At 37.3% G+C, this 20,688-nt stretch overlaps 1 protein-coding gene across 1 annotated transcript in view; it reads left to right on the forward strand.

Moving 5' to 3' along the window:
- The first annotated feature begins 3,305 nt into the window (after positions 1–3,305).
- LOC121317459 (cilia- and flagella-associated protein 299) overlaps positions 3,306–20,688 on the forward strand; it is a 172,911-nt gene continuing 155,528 nt past the window's right edge. Inside the window, exons 1-2 of the mRNA XM_041253415.1 lie at positions 3,306–3,421; positions 6,962–7,092. Coding sequence (XP_041109349.1) covers positions 3,311–3,421; positions 6,962–7,092 — 242 coding nt within the window. The 5' untranslated portion in view covers positions 3,306–3,310. The remainder of the gene's footprint in view (positions 3,422–6,961; positions 7,093–20,688) is intronic.

Raw genomic sequence — 20,688 nt, forward strand, 5'->3', positions numbered from 1 at the left:
GATGGAGACCCAGAGCTGCTGCTCCACAGACCATTATGAGTACTGTCCCGGTGGCTGCTCCACCTAGGCCAAGCAGGCAGTACCCCCACAACCGGCTCTCAGCAGCGGCGGGCAATGCCCTCAACAGAGGCAGCACCAGCCGAACGCAGTACAGCAGGCTCAGCAGAAGCAGCAGCAACCCTGTCGGGCTCCGGCCTCAGGCCCTGCACTTGTTCAGCCAGCATCACCTTCTGGCACGGAGGCAACGCACCACCGACGTGTGGGTGCTTGCAACCATCCACTCCGGGTACTCACTCCAGTTTCAAGCCAGGCATCCTCACTTCCAGGGGCTTGTGAACACTTTGATGTCCGACCCCATACAGGCTTCTGTCCTCAAGAATGAATTGAACACTTTACTCACAAAGCACACAATTCGCCTTGTAGAACCCCCATGTCAACAGGAGGGTTTTCACTCAAGGTATTTTCTGGTACCAAAGCGGGACGGCGAGCTCCGTCCCATTTTGGATCTCAGAGGCCTGAACTTATTCCTTATTGAAGGAGAGGAAGTTCAAGATGCCAACTACCCGTCACATTCTCCAGTCCGTCCGGCCGGGCAACTGGTTTGCGACCGTGGACCTCCAGGACACGTACTTTCACGTCTCGATACGTCTTGGCCACAGAAAGTACCTCTGCTTTGCCTTTCGGGGCAACGTGTATGAGTTCTGCCATTCGGTCTGTCTCTTGCTCCCAGGACTTTCTCCAAGTGCACGGACACAGTTGAGGCACCTCTGCGGCTGCAGGTTAAGATGCTGTGGGTCTGGCCCCTGAACAGGAGCGTCTGAGTGCCCTTGGGCTCTCAGACACCGTTATAGCCACACAACAGAATACTACAGCCTCTTCACTGGGTCTCAGTATTCTTATAAATGGAGGATTTTCCAGGAGTGGTGCTTGGCGAGAGAGTCAGTTATTTTACAGTTTCTAAAGGACTTCCTAGAGGAGAGTAAATCCCCCTCTACGTTGAAGGTGTACCTGGCTGCTATATCTGTGTGCCACTTCAAAATTGACTCTGTGTATCCCGGAGCTCATTTTTTGGCAGTGCAGTTCTTAAAAGGGGCTAGGCAGCTTCACCCTCCCCTTAAACCAATGGTTCCCTCCTGGCATAAGGAGCACATTGCCCTCGACCCACATTCTACCCACCTGCAAACCCAAACCCTCCCCCACATAGAGTATCATGACAATGGGGTGGATCAGCCAGGGTACCAACATGCACATGCCTTACACCACCGGTCAGGGCCAGTACCACCATCACCCTACTAAGACTATGTCTGCTACCACCGTGGGGTGAGAGCAGAGAAGCAACCTGTGCCTTGACCAGTGTCTGTTTGAAAACTGTACCTGGTCAGGTCACCCCAATGCAGAGCCAAAAGACACTGGATGTGGAGCTTGGGGGTGCCCAGCTGCCGCACACAGTGTGGCTCGCGGAGATTGACGAGGAGTGCATAATGGGAGCAAACCCTGGACCTAGACCAGCTGAGTGTATGGGAAGGAATCGCCATGGTACAACTGTGGTCCAAGGAGCCAGTGGACCAGACCCCAGCCCCTCAATGCCGCCCCCTGCCTGTCAGACTTCAGTTTGCTAATGACATCTTCAGTTTTTTGTTTTTTTTCTTTTGTGGTGGGGGATCGCAACCTGGTATAAATGTCTGCATTGTTGTAAAATGCAACGTGTTTCAGTAAATTCAAACGCCCAACAAACTTCCCATCAGAGCAGAGGGAGAACACAACGTAAATCGTCATTAAGTGAGGTTGGCATTTGCAGGGGAAATGAAGGAAGGTTTCAGTTCAGTTCTGCGTGACTGTTTTGTAAGCATTATGAATGCACAATCGCCACTACTACACCGTTAGAAAATGGCCTTTCCTGCATTTTTTATTTATTTTTTTTTTTTACTTAAGTTGCAATTTTTTATTTTATTTTTTTTTTATACTTATATATATATATATATATATATATATATATATATATATATATATATATATATATATATATATATATATATATATACATACATATATATACACACACACACACACACACACACACATATTTGTTTTAGTACTCGCCCAGAGGACTACTGAGAAACCGACATGATCTAGTCCTCATCAGATTTAATTCGCCTCGGTCGAGCGTTAGTTTCTAACCCAATGATAGTTGGCTTGTCCAACGCGACTGTGAAGGCCTGTGTGTATCCTAGCAACGCTTTGTTTATCTACCATACCGTAGAAGCGCAGTTCAGGGTAATGCAAACCGGCAACAAGAGACGACAAACTGGGTTCTAATTTGATGCATCGATTCTGCAATATGTAATCGAAGCTCGGGAAATGTGGCTCATTAAGAATAAATGAGACGCCACCCTGGGGAAATGATGAACTGAAAAAAAAAAAATTCTCTATGGACAAATTGTCTCTTCACAGTCCCAAATTTGTGTTCCTGTGACAGCTGGCTATCCCTGCTATTTTACTGTTCCGGAGCCCAAAACCCCCTCCATTACAAATGTAATGTGAATCAATTTACCAGGATGTTGCATAAAACCATATGGCACAGGCATGTGCGTATGACGCGTTAGCTTTTTTGTGTTTGTTTTGTTTACCTCATGCGTACATGAATGCTTTTTTTTTCTATATCACTGCAGATTCAGTGGATGTCCATGCTATCCTACTAACACATAAGCAATTAAAAAGTGATATATGTATGTTCGTAGGATGCACAGCTACTGTTTTACACTATTATTTGTTGTTTACAAAGAATAGTGTTTTTGCACTGGCTCAATAGTTGCTTGTTTTTAGAAAAAAAAGAAGGAAAACATAAAAAGCCCTAAGAGATCCGTCACAATACCGTTATTGTATTTATTTGTCTTTAAAGCAATATAAAAACAAATTGTATCCTGTGACCACTCTAAAGTTTACAACGGTAAATCTTCAGGGTAATTAACTGTGCAGTTTTTCATGATTTTCCCAGGGTTAACCATATTGTTGTTTATTATGCTCGTGCGTTTATCATTGTTTAGTTTTGTCACATTTTAAAATATAACATAAAAACACATCAAGCAATACTAACTGTATGCATTGTATTTTTAAGTTATTTTCAATGATTATTACTGTTTACCTGTTTATGGTTTCAAAAGTTACTACAGTGTTGTCTAGATACAAACCTTCCAAAGTTAATTCCAGTCGTCTTTGTCCAATTCTTTTTCCCAGCAGTTGCTTCTGTCACCCTCACAGGAAGTGTCTGTTGCTATGGCACTGTAGACCTTAGTGATTGTAAACAACCAAGATGGAGGACGACAACGCTGCTGGTGCTCTCGATAACATCGTCACTGAATTTAACACTTACGAGGATTTCTTGGACTCGCAAATCACTTCGTTGGATTTATATTATTTAGAGGTAACACTTTTTGCACTTAGTTTTGAGAACATGTTTTAAATAAATGTTTATATATAATGCAGAGTTCCCGTGCCACCAAGTTACCGGCAAAATAAATAAATAAAAATCGTAATTGATGTGGTCGATAATCTTTTCTCCATTAACGGTGCTAAGACAACGCCTACGCAGTACGTCTGTCTATGTGTAACTGTAATTTATGTGATGTTTGTAGGCTATCCTTTAGTTTAGTGAGAAACACCTGTTTCACCTTGACCTGCTGACCTCACCTCATGTAGAATTAATTCTCTAATTTTTCAGAGTAACATGAGCATACATAGCAGTAAAGTCCAACTCTCCTTATTCATTGCTTGTTACATTTCTTAACCAATAAACACAGTAAGCTGTACAATTATATGTCGCCTTGGATAAAGTTGTCTGTCAAATAAATAAATTAATAAATAAATCATCACAAAAACCTCACAGCTGATTTGGTTAACCTATAGTATACCCTGCCAGGATAAACTACAGCTGGATATTATTGGTGAATCCTCTTGGAATGTATCAACCACCTGTTTTTTGGGGTAATTGGTTGTTGGTGCAATTCAGGGGACTTCCCCAGCCTTGTAAAATCCTCAATTACAGTTTTGCAGTAACTTATTCCAGTAAGGTACAGTAAACTGTAGGTTGATCAAATTGACCGCAAACATAGCATCCATACTGTACAGTGTCACTTATGCTTCAAACAATATCAAAAGGAGGCTTTATTGTTATAAATGGCATGAATAGAGGGAACAGTTTAATTGACTAACAAGTGTTCCAACCTGCGTAGATATGTCACCATACCAGCACATCTTGTAACTTTTAGAAACATTCTGCCTGGTTCACTTGACAACAGGTGCACTCTGTGAAGGGAGGGTAGGGTCAGATAAAGTGGAACAGGGTAGGGGTACCATTTTACTGAATAAGCACAATAACACACAACAGGGTATATGGTCCAAAATCTGCAGGCCTAGGCTGTCATATGGACACTGTCGTACAGCAAGTATCACTTTATATGGCAGGAATAATGTGCTATCACTGTACAATATTGACCAGTTGATTTCATTTCAGACACAAAACATGTAATTTGCTTAAACACCCAGTACACCATCTGATTTGTCATACTACTGTAACCACCATAACATATGGAAATCACGATGGTGAACCTACTATTGACATTTCCTTGTTTTTTGTGTCGGGGGTGTTTTATTGCGTTTTATCGATTAAAACCGAAAATCAGAAACCCTAAATATACTGTAACAGTAGGCATAGAAAACTTAATATGGTGTGTGATATACTATTTTGCCACATGATGGAGGTATTGGTCTATACAAATGCCACCCACTCCTTGCAGCTAGAAAGGTGGTAGTCTGACAGTCTGCCATGTATTTTGAAGAACTCTTTTTAATATGAACAGACATCATATCTTACTGTCGTCTGGACATGGATTGTCTACAAAAATACCCTTTTGTATTTTTTATGATTATCATATTGATGATTATCAGTGTTCTTTCTCTAGCATTACAATGATCTGCACAAAGTTAGTAAATTAGATTTTACATTTTGAAACAAAATTGTTGATCCAATGTAGTTTTTAAGACAAGGGGATATATTAATTTTAAGTAAAAAATGGAAGAATCTTTATAAAAATATAATTCAAACATGGCCCGTTGAATTATGTTCCTCTGCCCAAGCTACTGTAGATCCAGGATTGGCTCAAGCAGGCTGCATCATTCAGGAGCAATGCCATGTGAGTCTTGTGATATATTTAGGTATTACTTTATGCATCCATTTAATTAATCCCCAGACAATAAGTTTACTGTTTTTTTAAGCAATTATAATGCGATTGTGGGTTAGCAAATGTTAAACAATAACGATATACAACATTTAAAAACAATATACTGTATGTGAACTTATACTTTACTAAGCTGTGGAGCAAATACTACAGTATTTTCTGGCAGGACTTGCATTTTGTTGCAAATTCCGTTTGAAGAATGTGCAAATGCATACATATTTCTGGGACTGGAAGGTGGGGGGCATCCCAATTAAGTTAGGGAGAGCAGTGAAATTATCCTGTTCTGAAAGAAGTGATGCCATGGTGAAAGCAGCACAATTTAATTTGTCTTTTCCTTTCACAGCTTTATTAGGATGCAATAGGGCAGCAGAATGTTAACTTTGTTCAATACAAAGGTTGTGCCCACAATCTATTTATACCACACGTCGAGTTGCACCATATTATTCCAGTAACACAATATTTATACATCAAAGGGAAAAAAACCTTGAAAATATTAACGTTGAAAAGTTTGTTAAAACCAGGATCCATGCACCTACTTTTGGTGCTCAGTTCCTGATTAAAATAATTCACATGACATTCTAGCTTTGAAAGCAATGGTTGTCTTAACTGCTTTGAAGTGTGTGTGGTAGGGTTATTTTCAGTTTGTGCTTAATCAGCCTTCATTCAATTCTGGCAACTGAAATGCAGTTACAGTCAGGATAGTTGTGCAGTATAATTGAAATATTTATGGGATATGAATTTTGTTGCATATGTCAGCAGTGGTTCATGGTACACAGAACCAAAATAACTTCTTAAACATACTCCAAGATCGAGTTAGATGTAGATGTGGTATAGTGCTTTTTTCTGATGTAATTGCTGTAGATCAGTGGTTTTCAACCCTGGTCCTCAGGGACCCCTGTGTCTTCTGGTTTTCATTCTAACTGAGCTATCAATTACTTAACTAAGCCCTTAATTGAACTAGTCATTAGCTTAATTAGATCTTTTTATTCTCAGCTCCTAAAAAAGTTGCAGATTTCAAGCTATTTATAACATTTTATAGTTAAGTTGAAATCTCCAATTGTTTAAGAACTGAAACAATTAAAAAGGCCTAATTAAACTAATTATTAGTTAAATTAAGGGATTAAACCACTGCTGTAGGTCATATCCAGCGCTTATTGTGACCAATTAGGTAACCACAGCTATTCGGTGTACCTCAAACCAGATTGAATTTGCAATGTAAAAATGTGTAGCAAATAAATCACCTGTAATCAGATACAAATGGCACTGACCTAGCAAATAAATATTTTAGAAAGTTTTAATGAAATACACCTGGTGCTTTATTTATCTTGCTTGTTTTAAAGAGATTTCTTTGTCTTCATTGATTGGTTTGGAGACAAAAGTTATTCCAGAACAAAAATGTGACTCTCCTGGGACATGTGGCAGAGCTGTGACCCACCAAGACTTTGGGCTGCCACACAAGTTATGAAGTCATGCTTGTAGTTCAGTTCAAGTGGAATATACCAATGTTTAACTATTTGAAAATGTTTATTCACACATATGTATCTCATGCACAATGCCTCCTTTGTAGAAAACTGTATTTTGGCCCCTATTTAATTAAATAGCAGCATTACCCTTGTTTTACACTGTTTTGTGCCAAATGTTATAAAAAAGGTTTCTACTGAGTATTACACCTTCAAGCCTACTTTTAATTCTCCTAGCTCACCAGATTGTTTTCATTGCTCCTTTAGGATGAGGAGTTGGCCCGCCAGCTGGTGGAGCTGGGGTACAGGGGAAGCGGAGAGGTACTCAAAAGGGAAGAGTTTGAATCAAGGAAAGCAGCTGCAGAGGCCTCCAGGCTCTCTAAAAGAAGCCAGCAAAAGTAAGTTAACTTTAAGTGACTATGGCCGAATCAAAGTGTCTCTTTTATTGTGTTACACTTTATCTTTGTCATATTTGAAAAAGAGAGTCCATATACGCTTGCTTTTAAATTTGGGGAAGGGGGGAGTGGATTTTGTAAAAAAAAAATCAAAATTGGAGTTATGTTATCAGTTTTATCTCAGGGTTATGCCAATTGTTGTAAATTAATGGAACAAAAAAGAAAACAAGTAGACTTCGCACAAGTCCCTAAGTTTCGCTATGATAATGTTAGGGCTTTATTAATAGTTCTGATGGCATAGTCATAATTCAGCATTAATTGTGTGTCCACATTCCTCACACAAAACTAAGAGTGTGCCAGATTGTGTGATGGTTTTGTGACTGTCCATTGTGGGTCAAATTGAGAACCTCAAACAGACTACTAGACTACTAGCACTGTGTTTTAAGTATCAGTATATTATTTACGGTGAGCCAGAAAAGAATGAAGAAAGTTTTGTTCTAGATCCTGTACTCCCAGGGTTATTAATGGCTAAAATATTCATTAATCATGCACACATGTATACAATTTTTAACATGAACATTACCCCTAAACATCACTACAGTCAGGGGTGTGACTAACTAGGGCCTCTGGTGCTCACAAGTCCCACACAGTTAAAATAAGTGCCACTTAAAGAATAGCTGGAGCTCTGCTTAGGACCATGTTAAGTGCAATGCCCATTGTTTCACATTGTTCGGAAAGCTGATTTATTTTTTGAGACTGTTCTTGGTACCATGAGACCAACTTAAACTGAAAAACCGTCTCTGCTGCGGTTGTAATATTTATTTGAAACTGAGGCTGAATACTTGAGTTTTCTAAAATATGTCAGGATTTTCTCCCCTATGCCGCAAAGCTGTTAAATCGCACACCTTGGATATAAGACACAGCTGCCTAAGTACAAAATGTAGAAAGTCTGTTTTCACGGTGACATTTAACACTTTTTTACATGTTGCTACAAAAGACGAGAAACCAATGTCTTATTCAGTTACAAAGTACAAGTTATAACAGGATTCAAAAAGCATTTACTATAGCGCCATTCATGAAAATACATTACAAAGCATTTTACAATTGCAGGTTAAAAGAATATTGAAAAACATAGAGTATGGTCTTAACCATCATTTCATTATTAGAAAAAGTTTAAAACTAGAAATAGTAGTTTCTCCCCAGAAGCGTAGTGAAGAGGCATGGTATGTCAGATCAAATGGTTTGTAAACATGAAGTAAAAGTTAAATATTAAAAAGATTGTATCATTGATATATCAAGATATTAAAAACAGTGTGGTACTGAAATAGATAGTGTTCATTGGACACCACCTGTAATGGAATTTTATTTAGAGAATCATAGAATACAACTGTGCACCAACTATAAACATCCTGTGTCAAAGGAACTGAAGTAATCAAATCAAAGAACATAGCTGTGTATCAGTCTACTGTTTCTATGCAGCTGTAACTTCAGTAGTCACTTGACCTCCATGGCAGCCATACTAGGTGAGAGATCAACTTCATGGTTAGCAATACCTTTAGGGGAGTTTATATAACTGCAAATATGAACTTACTACCTTAAATGATTGCTAAGACACAAGGCTTTGAAACTAGTGGCGGCAGATTTTCAAAATGGTGGGAAAGGGTTTATTTTTCTTGCACGACAGCCACGGAACTTGTCTAGGAAATCACTGTGTACTAAGTATGAAGCCTATACTGTATCTGAAACCGTTAGGTCTTTATCAAACCAAAAAGTCATATGACCCTGTGACCCTTCTTGAGTTCATATGTGCCTTTGTAGAAGCAGCTGGAATGTGCAACAGGAGACCCGTTGCTGGGCAACTAATTGAGTAGGTTTGCTCACCCAGTGCTAAGTTGATCAGGTGGTCCTGATTGGCTGGGGGATGTGCCCAGGGATCCTGTGTGCAGCTCAAAAAGTGTCTGTGCCACAGCTCGAGGCTACTGCACGACCATAGTCATACAGACGGGCGGTGAGTGAAAGGTTGCTGTGTTAACATCGAGGAGGAGAGCGTCCGCTCCATGGAGAGAACTACTGCATGAAACCCTTCTACTCCAAGACAGTGTTCATGAAGGCTTTTCCCAGCCAAGCCCGTTTGAAGAGGCCAGAGTTGCTGCAAGGGTGCTGGGACTCAGGGAGCCCAGAAGTAGGTCAGTTTAGGGGATGTTGATCCCAAACAGTGTAGAGAGGGTTAGCGTAGTGTAGTAGGTTCCTGGAGCGGGACATTCCATTTAGTGGGACTAGCACTCACCATTTGTGGGCAAACTTTTATTTTTTATTTTTATTTTGTTTATTAAATCTGATGCTAGGGCTACCATTGCTGGTACCCCATTGACAGCCTGTGTTGAATTAAATCTGCACGCCTGTGCGGTGTGTCAACACCAAATTCTCTGTGTCTGCCTCATTATTATTCAGCGATGACCCACACACATAACAAAGTCTCTGTGTCTGCCTCATTATTATTCAGCGACAACCTACACACACATAACAAATTTTCTATGTCTGCCTCATTATTATTCAGCGACGACCCACACACATAACAAATCTACGTTACAGAACCTAATATGGAGGCTATCTTAGATCGCATGTCAAAGGGAAAGCTGTCATTAGATTTTACCCACAGAGTTTCCATTACACTGAAAAGATGTCAGCTTAAATTTATAAAAATTCAGCAATAGTAGGTGCAGCAAATTTCCTATACAGGGATGCTACAGTAATTCAAGTAAGCTTGAGAATTTGAAGTGGTGGGGAGTTCCATAAACAAGGAACATTACTGTCAAATGCCCAGTCACATAAAAATGAAAACTAAGTTCAAGGCACTACCAAAAGACATTAAAATATGAAAACAGGGGATTTCCCTTAAACCTGCAATTACCTTAACTATCTGCCTGGCATAATATGGAAAATGCTATACAGTAGGTAAATTCAGACCACAGCTGAGCTCTTATCACCAGCAGACTATACACCATTATAGAGAACATCTGAGCTCAAAATTAAATGAAACTATTTTTATTATTGATATTGATTTGCATTTTTCAGCATAATCTAATAATAATAATAATAATAATAATAATAATAATAATAATAATAACTTAAGGATCAAAAGTTTGAATTGCTTAATAATTGAGAATGATGGCTAAATTGTTACATTTCTGAATCCTGGAGGCAAGAGTTCAGCTTGACTGGCCTCAGTCTAAACAGCAGGGGTCACTATGGTACAGTGAGGCAAAATTACAAGCTGTTTTTCCTCTAGCCTGTGGGGATCATAAGGCCAGTTCAATGCTTCTTAAGGTTTTCTGTCAACATTGGTAACCTGACACAAAAGCGATTTGAACCAGCAAACTCCTGATCACTTGACTCACGTTGGCCTCCATACGGCAGTACTTTTACTAGGTGAGCCACTGAGGTCCAATACAAATGTATAATTTTAGTTCCAAATCTAAAATGATATTATTCTACATTGACTGATCAAAAGAAGACCACAAGAAAGTCCCACATCTGAGTTGAATTGATTTAATTGTGTACTATAAGCCTATACACAGAATGAAAATAGACATACAGCAACTTCCTTTTAACTTCTGTAAACTTTTTTTTTTTTTTAAAGTAAAATATCTAGTTGTTGTTGTTATAGTTACTGTATGTGTTGTATTTAAGATAACCAGTAACATCCTTTATTAAATTTGAAAAAGCTAGCTTGGTATTTTAGTGACAATAACTTGCTCAGTACACTGTGTCACTCATTCGATTTGGAGTAGCATTGTGCAGTGTCATCATTGCTTGATTGTTCTATTAGTATTACTCTGCTCAGATCAGCCCCTTTGAGTGCAGTTTAATATTTAGAGCATTCTCTGTAGTTGCTCTAGCAATGCTGTCTTGTGTGCGAAAGGCTTGGTCTGCGTTCATATGTAAAACACAAATAAAATGAAATCACCACGTGTGGTTCCCAGCAAGCTAAGGCTTGCAACAGAAATAGAGTAAACAATTGATAATGACAATAATAACCTAACTGATAAAATATTGATAAAGGTATGTGTATGTGTCTGTGTTGATGGCAAGTCAATAAGGCCTTTTACCCAAGAATACACCCTTCGCAAAAGTAACACAAAGTGCAAAGCAAGTTTTGGTGGAATCAAACTTTTACATCCTCGACCTGTTTACTTTGTTTCAACATTAGATCTGTATTTAAAAGGAACAGGTGTGCGTGGAGCTATTCATGCTAAAAAGTGAATCTATTACAACAATTTAAATAAAACTGTTTTCACACCTGGGTTCCCATAAAGATAACACAAATGTTCTTAGTTAAAAGTTAGATTTTTTTTGCCCGTTAAAGTATCAAGGTTGACATTGTTTTTAATGGGATGTCAACATTGGGGTCACGGGAGCTCAATGGGAGAATGGGTGCAGGTGGTGGAGCTATATAATGGGTTTGGTCAGGGTACTGTAAACACTAGGGGTGAGTCTGAATATTCGAGTAATCGAGTATTCGAAATAAAATTACTACTCAAATACTTTGATTTCGAATACTCGTTCATTTCTAAAACAAATGGAAAAATGCACTCTGTCTACACCTGAAAAGACTTGGCACAGTATTTTTAAGAGAGGAGGAAGTTAGAAGTGATCAGCCAGTACAATTATCGGTCTCGTGCTGATATTGGCTTGATTCCGAAATTAGACTTTTTAAAAATGATTATTATATTATGGAATCAGCAAGTACAGGTACAGTACATCTCATTGTTATGTTATATTTTATAGTAGATGTTGTTGAGCAAACATATTTTGTTATGCTTTGTTAGTAACCAGTAATTTTATGCATTATATATGAGTCGTCAAAGGGTGTTTAAAATGCAGTTGATAACTTTTTATAAAGTTATGTGTTTATAGTTAAAACTCCTCTGCTGTGTATTCTTATTTCTTCCTTATAGTTTAACTATTATTTTACTTCAGATACATTAGGTGCCTTAGATGTTTCTTCACTGTTGCTGTTGATGTATTTATCTATGCATCCCTATGTGTGGTTGCTGCTAGTACGTTCTAAGGACCTGTTACTGTTATGAGTAATTAGAGGTTGAGTATTCGGGTATTCAAAACTTTTATTCTCGGTATACTCGAATATCTTATTATTCAAAATTTCCACCTCTAGTAAACACAGATATTTTTTTGTTTGGCCTAAGAATGTGAGTGCATTGCTTACCATGGGTTCATTTCTGAAATTATGGGACCACAAAAAGCCTGATGTTGCAAATGAAAGTAAACTGTTTTCAGAATCAACACATGGTGATTTAGAGTGCCACTGTATATTTTATCAGCAACTACAGTAGGCCTATACTGTCTGTTTTCAATGGAATCTGACTGCAGACTGAAAGACACAATAGGCCTAGTCTTTCGTAAAAATGTGTCATCTTATTTAGGATTTTGGTACAATATCTAATAATACATATGATAATAATACATTATCATATTATGATAACTATAGAGCACTGTACCAAGATTATTGTTACCCATATCAAAATAAGTACTTTTTTTATTTTTTTTACCTTCTGCACTTCATAACTGAAAGGGTTTTGACGTGTTTCATGCCTGAACATTTTTTGTTTGGTACTGTACAGTACATACCATAATTTAAAGTTACATAGCTGTACCACTTTTCTGCTATAAATAAATATGTACTGTATGGCAGAGTTATGTGCTTAATTAGGATTTCATATTTGTGTTTAGACAGCCATTGCACCAGCTACTGGTGACATTGAGTTATGATTTCCCCCGATTTTATTAGTTTTTAAAGTGTTTTGGTATTTATTCCTGTGGCAAATAATGTATTGAGGAAACCATGGAAAGGCTCAGATTTGGGCTCCCTTACCTGTCAAATTGGCAAAGCAGCACTTTTGTGGTAACTATTTAATTTGGGATGTAAGCAATTGCTGATCATTTAAAGTATAATACGATAATAAGACAAATACCTGTAATACGTACTGCATAGTACACAGTAAAGGTTAAGGTTTTCTAAATGAATTTGAGTACTACAGTAGCTGTCACCACAGGAAGGATTTATTTATAGACTGGAAGTGTACTGCAGGTGTGAGAACTTTACTAGGCGTGGCATGTTAGCATCTACAAAAGCCTGATTCTAGACTCCTTTCTCTTTAGCTTTCTCACATTTATTTAGTTTCACAACAAGGAAAGCTTTGTATGAAACTGCAATTTGTATTTTCCATTGCTGTGTAAAACATGCAAACACCTGCAGCTTTCGGAAGGCAAACATTTATTGGCTAAATAACTCAGCCATTCATTTTAAATGCCACCCTGCTGTCTCATAATGACAGTTACAGTAGTAATCAAGAATACCAGTATGTTAAATTAGAGAATGTGTACTGAATAAAAGCTCTACACTTAAGGGGCGTTCACAATGGATGCGGCGCGGCAAAAGCAGTTGTTTTCAATGAAGGTAGTCAAGTGCAGCATCAGAGGGAAGTGTCACGCAGGAGATAAAATACTTGTAACTTTTACCGCCGTAACATAAACTACCAGCAGCCAATCAGGGTAAAGTAGGAGGCTCCTTTCCAATGAAGAAATAATAATATTTGCCGTACATTTTTCATTTCTTCTGTATGTCATGGACCCACAGCAATCTTACATTTCTTTCTTTCTCCAGTAGAGCAGGGCGATCAATTATCTTTTTTTGTTTATTGTTCGTTCTTCAAGGTATTGTGTTGTCAGTTGCACAGGACCACAGATTGTTGTAGCTTTTACAAGCTTTTTTCTCTCCAAAAAGCTTAATATGATGGGATGGCAGTGGTTGCATTTTTTAATCATGTGTGATAATGCTCAATGATACCAATGTATAATGATGCCTTTAACGCATACTCTCTTTGCCTATACCCAGCAAACTAGACAAAACTAACAAAGAAAGTTAACAAACAAAAATGACTACAAAAGATTTAGAAGTGAGTAGTTTTTCAAGATTTACGATTATACTGTAAATACGGTATAATCGTAAATCTCGAAAAACTACTCACTTTAAATCTTTTGTAGTCAGTTTTGTATTACTTTAGTATAAATACATGTTAATTTGGATTCATATGTTGTTTTTTTCTGACTTTATGTGAACGAAAAGACACACATTTGCCCGTTTTCCCATTGGAAATAGTGATATTTCGAAATATCACTGTCCTGGTCACAAAAGCAAAGTTTGTGGGGAATAATAGCCATTTTCTATACTTTTGAAGCATAAGCAATTAGGAAATAACACTTACTACCCAGGAACAAAAATTGTGTTACATAGTGTTATTTTATCCCCATCTGATAAATCACAAAACTCTCTATTGTGCTTATACAGTTGTAGTATAAAAACATAAGCGTTACTAGTGTATTCTATAATAAGGGAAACAAATATATTGCCTCACAATATGTATCTACATAATGCTTCTTTAACTGCATTCCATATTAAAATGTTCTTGTGCATGTATTTAAATACACTCACTAGAGACTGCACAGTGTGTTACTCTCACATAAAATGGTTCTACATACTGTCGGTCAGAGGCCACATAGATTGGGTAAACAAGGTATTTTTTTTTTTTTTGGGGCTATAACCATGTGACTGAATAATTAAAACCATATGGCGTTGATGTGGTACAGTACTATATGTGGAATCAAACCTATTTTATTAACCATTTTTGTCTTCTGATGACTTTATAAAGTACCTCTTGCTACTATGCCATGCCCTAATGATTTTATTTTTGGAAACACTGCATTACTAAAGCATATTCAGAAACAGCTGGCAAATGCATTATACAATACCCCTCAGTGATTTTGGGTGTCTGTAGATCTATGAAGACATTTTTTTTTTTTTTTTTTTTTGACATCAAGTATTGTATTTCTTTCATGGCAATGAATATGGACATTTGCTAATGAGTTAATTTAAAAAGGCTAAACACACTGCAGATGTTAAGTGCAGCTATTTTGTTATACAGGAACAGCATTGTTTATGTCAGTATCCTAACCTTCTGGGTGTACAATATAAATGAACAACCACATGCACGGCATCTTACTGAAAAGATAAAAGGGTGCTGTCTTCTGTTGTTTGCTAACATTGCACTGCTCCCATAATCCAGATTACACCCTGGGGAATTGTGGTTATGCATACACATTTTTTCTACATAATTTAACATAGCATGTATAATTCCAAATTTCCTGACCATCCCTTCCACGTACGGTACATTTTAAAATAGATCACTACAGGTTCAAACACTTAAAGAATTTCTTGTCCTATGTCTCGTTGAGATTCGGAAGCTTGAATTTGTTCATTGGTTGGGAGAGAAATCTACAGTGGTTATGCTACATGTTATGTGGCTACAATACATGCTTTCTATGTAGCCTACCGTTTTACATTTTGGAACTGTTTTAGAGGATATAAATACGCCTCATTGTGAAGGAATGTTCTAATAACTTGGTGATACTACAGTTCTGCCAGAAGCACTAAAAGAGTATTTAGTTTGTGCATCCTGTGAATTTGCAATAACATGATATTGCTAATGATGTAACATACTTTTTAGTTGAAATTCACACAATAGTGTGTTACTCAGGAAAAATATTAATAAAGTGTTACAAAATATTATCCTATGCAGGATTATTTTACAGAATGTACAAACCCTTAGAGTTGCCAAATAATAAGTAAAATCTGATCGCACTGGGATTATCATTTACAAACAGTGCTATAGCATTGATAAATAAAACATTAAATAGGCGTCAGTAATGTCATCTGAATATATATCTAACCGTTGCACCCCTTATGTACACAGTTGTGTTTTTTCTGGCTGTGGGAAGTTAGTGAAAGTTCTTGTGTGACTTCTATGGAGGTCTAGCTATAAATGACTTTGAACACCTGCAGTTGAGGAAGCGGTTTTAAGGCTAGCTGTGCTGTATTAAGACACTGTGTGTCCTTTTATTTGTCCGCTTTGGTCAACATTGTCCAAAGGACTTCCATGTGCAGTGTGCTTGGGCTCTTTCAACTTTCTACGTTCTGAAACCTTTTATAAGTGCAGGTGTATAAACAGAGCTGTTTTCAATTAGCATTGACCTGCAGTGTGTATCTGATCACTGAATCCCCTGCACCTGCGGTAATAAAATGCCAAGGGAGTAGAGCTAGTGCACTGAATGCTAATCAGATGTTGCCCTGTTGTTACGTAGTTGTACTGTGTAAGACACTTGCCCTTATTGACAACATAGTTGTGAAAGGGTTTTGCCAATTAAGCACAAATGGACAAGGAAGTGTTTGTACCCTCCCACGCCAAAACACAAAAGTTTCTTTGGGATTAAAGCCCTGATTATAGTTGTTCAGAGTTTTATCAAAGGAGCACTGAGGGCTCCTTCGGAAGCTAATTTGTAGATAGTAATTCCTAACTTAGCTTGAATTTTAAGACTGAAATGGTCAAAAGAGCAATATAGATTAAATAACGTATATGCAAAGATAAAACTAAGTTTCATAAATCCTGCAACAAACATTTAACTGTGATAAAATATACAGTTGTAGTCAAACGTTTACATACCCCAATGGAAATTTATAATTTCTAGAAATTTCTCAAAAAGAATTATAGGAATTATCTTTTGTAGCAAAAGTTTAACTTTTGTGGATGACAAAAAAAAAGAAATAGATGTCTACAATTATTTATTTCAGGATTTTTTTTTGTAGAACTTAGAAAATGCTAATTCAAAAGAATTCATATCCTGACAAGGAACATTAAATTAATAGCTAGTTGTGGCGCCTTTAGCAATAATAGTATCTTCTAAATGATTAGGATATTTGTCATTGAGCTTTTGACATGATTCTTTAGTGATTTTTTCTTCAACGCACAATTGTTCCAGTTCATTCAAATTCCGAGGACTCTTGTGCACAACATTCTTCAACTCATACCAAAGATTCTCAGTCAGATTTAGATCTGGACTTTGGCTAGGCTATTCCAGAACGTGTGTTGGAACATCCAGTTGTGGTTTAAACCAAGTTTTGTATCGGAGGGCTTCAGATGATTGGCCAGTATCTTTTGTTATGGTATTGAATCTATTTTACCATGTATTGGAACTAACTTTCCTGTCCCATTAGAGGAAAAACAGCCCCATAGAAGGATATTACCACCTCCATGCTTGACAGTAGGTATGCTGTTCTTTTCTTTGTACACCTCACCAGACTTACTCCAAATGTAACGACTATCAGCATGACCAATTTTTGTTTCATCACTCCACAAAACCTTTGACCAGAACTCATACCCATCATTTAAATGCCATTTTTGCAAACTTTAAGTGATTGTCCTTGTGATGTTTTCCTAAAAGTTGCTTTTTTCCTTGGCCTGTAACCACTGAGCCCTTCACCATGCAATACTCAACGTATAGTTGAAATGGAAACCCCAGTCCCGCTTGCAGCCAATTCACTTTGAATATCTTTGGCAGTCAATCTCAGATTGTTATTAACCTTCCTCACAATTCTTCTACTTGTTCTTGGTGAAAGAACCTTCTTTCTTCCAGACCAAGGGAGCGTTGTGACAGTACCATGAGCTTTGTACTTCTTGATAATAGAAATTATTTGTTGATAAGAATTACAAACAAAACTATGGTATAGCAATAAGATCTAAATTAGGAATGCATTTTGCCATTACATACATGGGGAAATGGGAAGAACAATTACTTAGAAAATCGGAAAGAGAACCTTTAGAATATATTCAGTTTGTAGATAATATTTTTGGGGGTTTGGACACATGGAGAAGAATCTCTTTTCCAGTTTCATAAAATGGCAAATGAAATACACAGCAATATTAAGATAGACCTTCGATGGACAAGAAAAGGAATTGAATTTTTAGATACCATAGTAAAAACCTGAAGAAGGTTCAGTTGAGACTGACCTCTTATGTAAACCTACTGACATGCACCAGTATTTACACATATCCTCTGCACATTCAATACGGCGATCCCATATAAAATAATGCTAATTAAAATTAAGTGCTATGAAAAAGTATTTGCCCCCTGTCTGATTTTCTGCATTTTTGCATATTTTTGACACTGAATGTTATCAGATCTCATCTCATATATATATATATATATATATATATATATATATATATATATATATATATATATATATATATAAAGCCCTTCTTCAGCTGTTTAAATAGAAAAGTAAACACAGTGCAATAAACTTGTTGTTGCTCAAGAATTGTAATTATGCAAAAATTATGTGGATGGTGTCATGATTATTAGAATAGAATGTTCATTCCCAGAGGTTCCTTTAAGTGTATTGACAATAAACAGAAAATATTCTTTGTACAAAACCAAAACAAAGAATACAAACAATCGTATTCCCCTTGTTCTTACTTATCATCCTATGACCAAAAAAGTGCAACACATCATACAAAGAAATTTAGCATTCTTCAAGAAGATCCTTCTACAACTCCCTTTTTCAATAATCCTCCTCTAATGTTATACAGAAGAGACAGAAATCTAAGAGCGCATCTGGTCCACAGTAACATTAGACCCAATCTAGACAGTAATAAGGGTACGTTTCCATGCAACAGGTCACGCTGTGCTACTTGTAAATACATTCACAGCAACACACTAGTTAAGGGAGCAAAATCCTTGTTTACTATCCATGATACTTTTACTTGCATTAGTAAAATAATAGTATATTGCATTGGCTGCATCAAATGTAACAAGATATATATATATATATATATATATATATATATATATATATATATATATACATATATATATATATATATATATATATATATATATGAAACAAGATGGCACTTAGTTGATCTCTTCATGGAACATCTGAGAAGTGTACAAATTAACACCTCTGGCTTTCCTGTCGCCAGACATTTTAACAGAGATGACCACACTATAGAGGACATTTGGCGGGATAGTTCATTGTTATGGAACTAATGCTGTCAATAAGCAAAAAGAATGTGAACTTATTTTCAAACTGGGCACATTGGAGCCATTTGGAATGAACATTCTATTCTGAGATCATTAACATCATCAACATTCGGGAATTTTGTTTAAAAGACTACTTGTTTGTTTTTTTATCAACTTCTTAAAGTACTATTTTTTTTGTATTCAGCCGATGAAAGACTTATAGTCCGAAATGTCCTGATAATTTGTAATCAATTATTCTACATTTTTAAGTACCTAAAATATCCTCTTCTTTTTCAAGGATGTACTATGCGTTAACAATGTGCTTATCTGTTTCTGGTATTTCCCGGGAGATAACCTAGAGGCCCACTGTTTTACAATCGTTTGACCTGGGTCCATCCCAGCTATAAAAAATACTACTATCAGAACACAACTTCACAAAAAGCGTTTTCAATGAAAGGAAATTGAACCAAGCTCATTGGGAGATCCGTTCTGGGTCAGTACTTCTACTTGGTTGCTGGAATTTGGGATTTTAAGGGTGTTTTATGGGGTTAGCTAGCCTTAAAGGCCACAGCATCTGTGGCATTGTTAAGCTGAATAGTAAGAACAATGTTTTTTTATTGGTGGAATGGGGCCACATTGAAAAACCACAATACAGTTATTCTCTTCTTAAATACACACCTTTAGTTTATATATTTACGTACAACTTTTTTTGTCGTTACTATTCTTTCTATTAGGTTCGTGTAATACTGGTAGTACTTGTAGACATGAGCTTTTGAAGTTACTGTCTGTATTACAGATCCATATTTAGTAAGACATTCAGTGTTACACATGGTAATCAACCATTACTGCTAGAAATGAGTTTGAGATTTTCTTGCATATTAAAACTGAAAAATAGTTTGGATCATATTTCATTTAGGAACATTATTTACATATACAGTGGCTCTCAAAAGTATCCCCCCCCCCACCCCCACCTTGGACTTTTCCACATTTTATTGTGTTACAACATGGAATCAATATTTGGTAGAGGCACCTTTGGCAACAAATACAGCTATGAGTCTATTTGGATAAGTCACTACCAGCTTTGCACATCTGGACACTGCAATTTTTGCCCATTCTTCTTTGCAAAATTGCTCAAGCTCCGTCAAGTTGGATGGGGACGTTTGGTGAACAGCAATTTTTAACTCTTTCCACATATTCTCAATTGGATTGAGGTCCAGGCTTTGACTGGGCCACTCCAGGGCATTGACCTTTTTGTTTTTAAGCTGCTCCAGTGTGGCTTTGGCTGTATGTTTGGGGTCATTGTCCTGCTTGAAGATTAATCTTCTCCCAAGTCCCAGGTCTCTTGCAGACTTCAGCAGGTTTTCTCTGTACTTTGCTGCATCCATTTTGCCCTCTATCTTCATGAGGCCCTGACGTAGAGAAGCATCCCCATAGCATGGTGCTGCCACTACCATGCTTCACGATAGGGATGGTGTTCTTAGGATGATGTGCAGTGTTAGGCTTGCTCCAAACATAGCGCTTAGCGGTGAGGCCAAAAAGCTCTATTTTGGTCTCATCAGACCATAGAATCTTCTTCCACTTGGTCTCAGAGTTTCTGTCACAAAGACGGCCGAAGTGGGCGGCGTCAGAACCAGGAAAAGGAATGAACACAAAGACAGATGA

Source organism: Polyodon spathula, chromosome 1 (genome assembly GCF_017654505.1).
Source record: "Polyodon spathula isolate WHYD16114869_AA chromosome 1, ASM1765450v1, whole genome shotgun sequence".
Lineage (NCBI taxonomy): Eukaryota > Metazoa > Chordata > Actinopteri > Acipenseriformes > Polyodontidae > Polyodon > Polyodon spathula.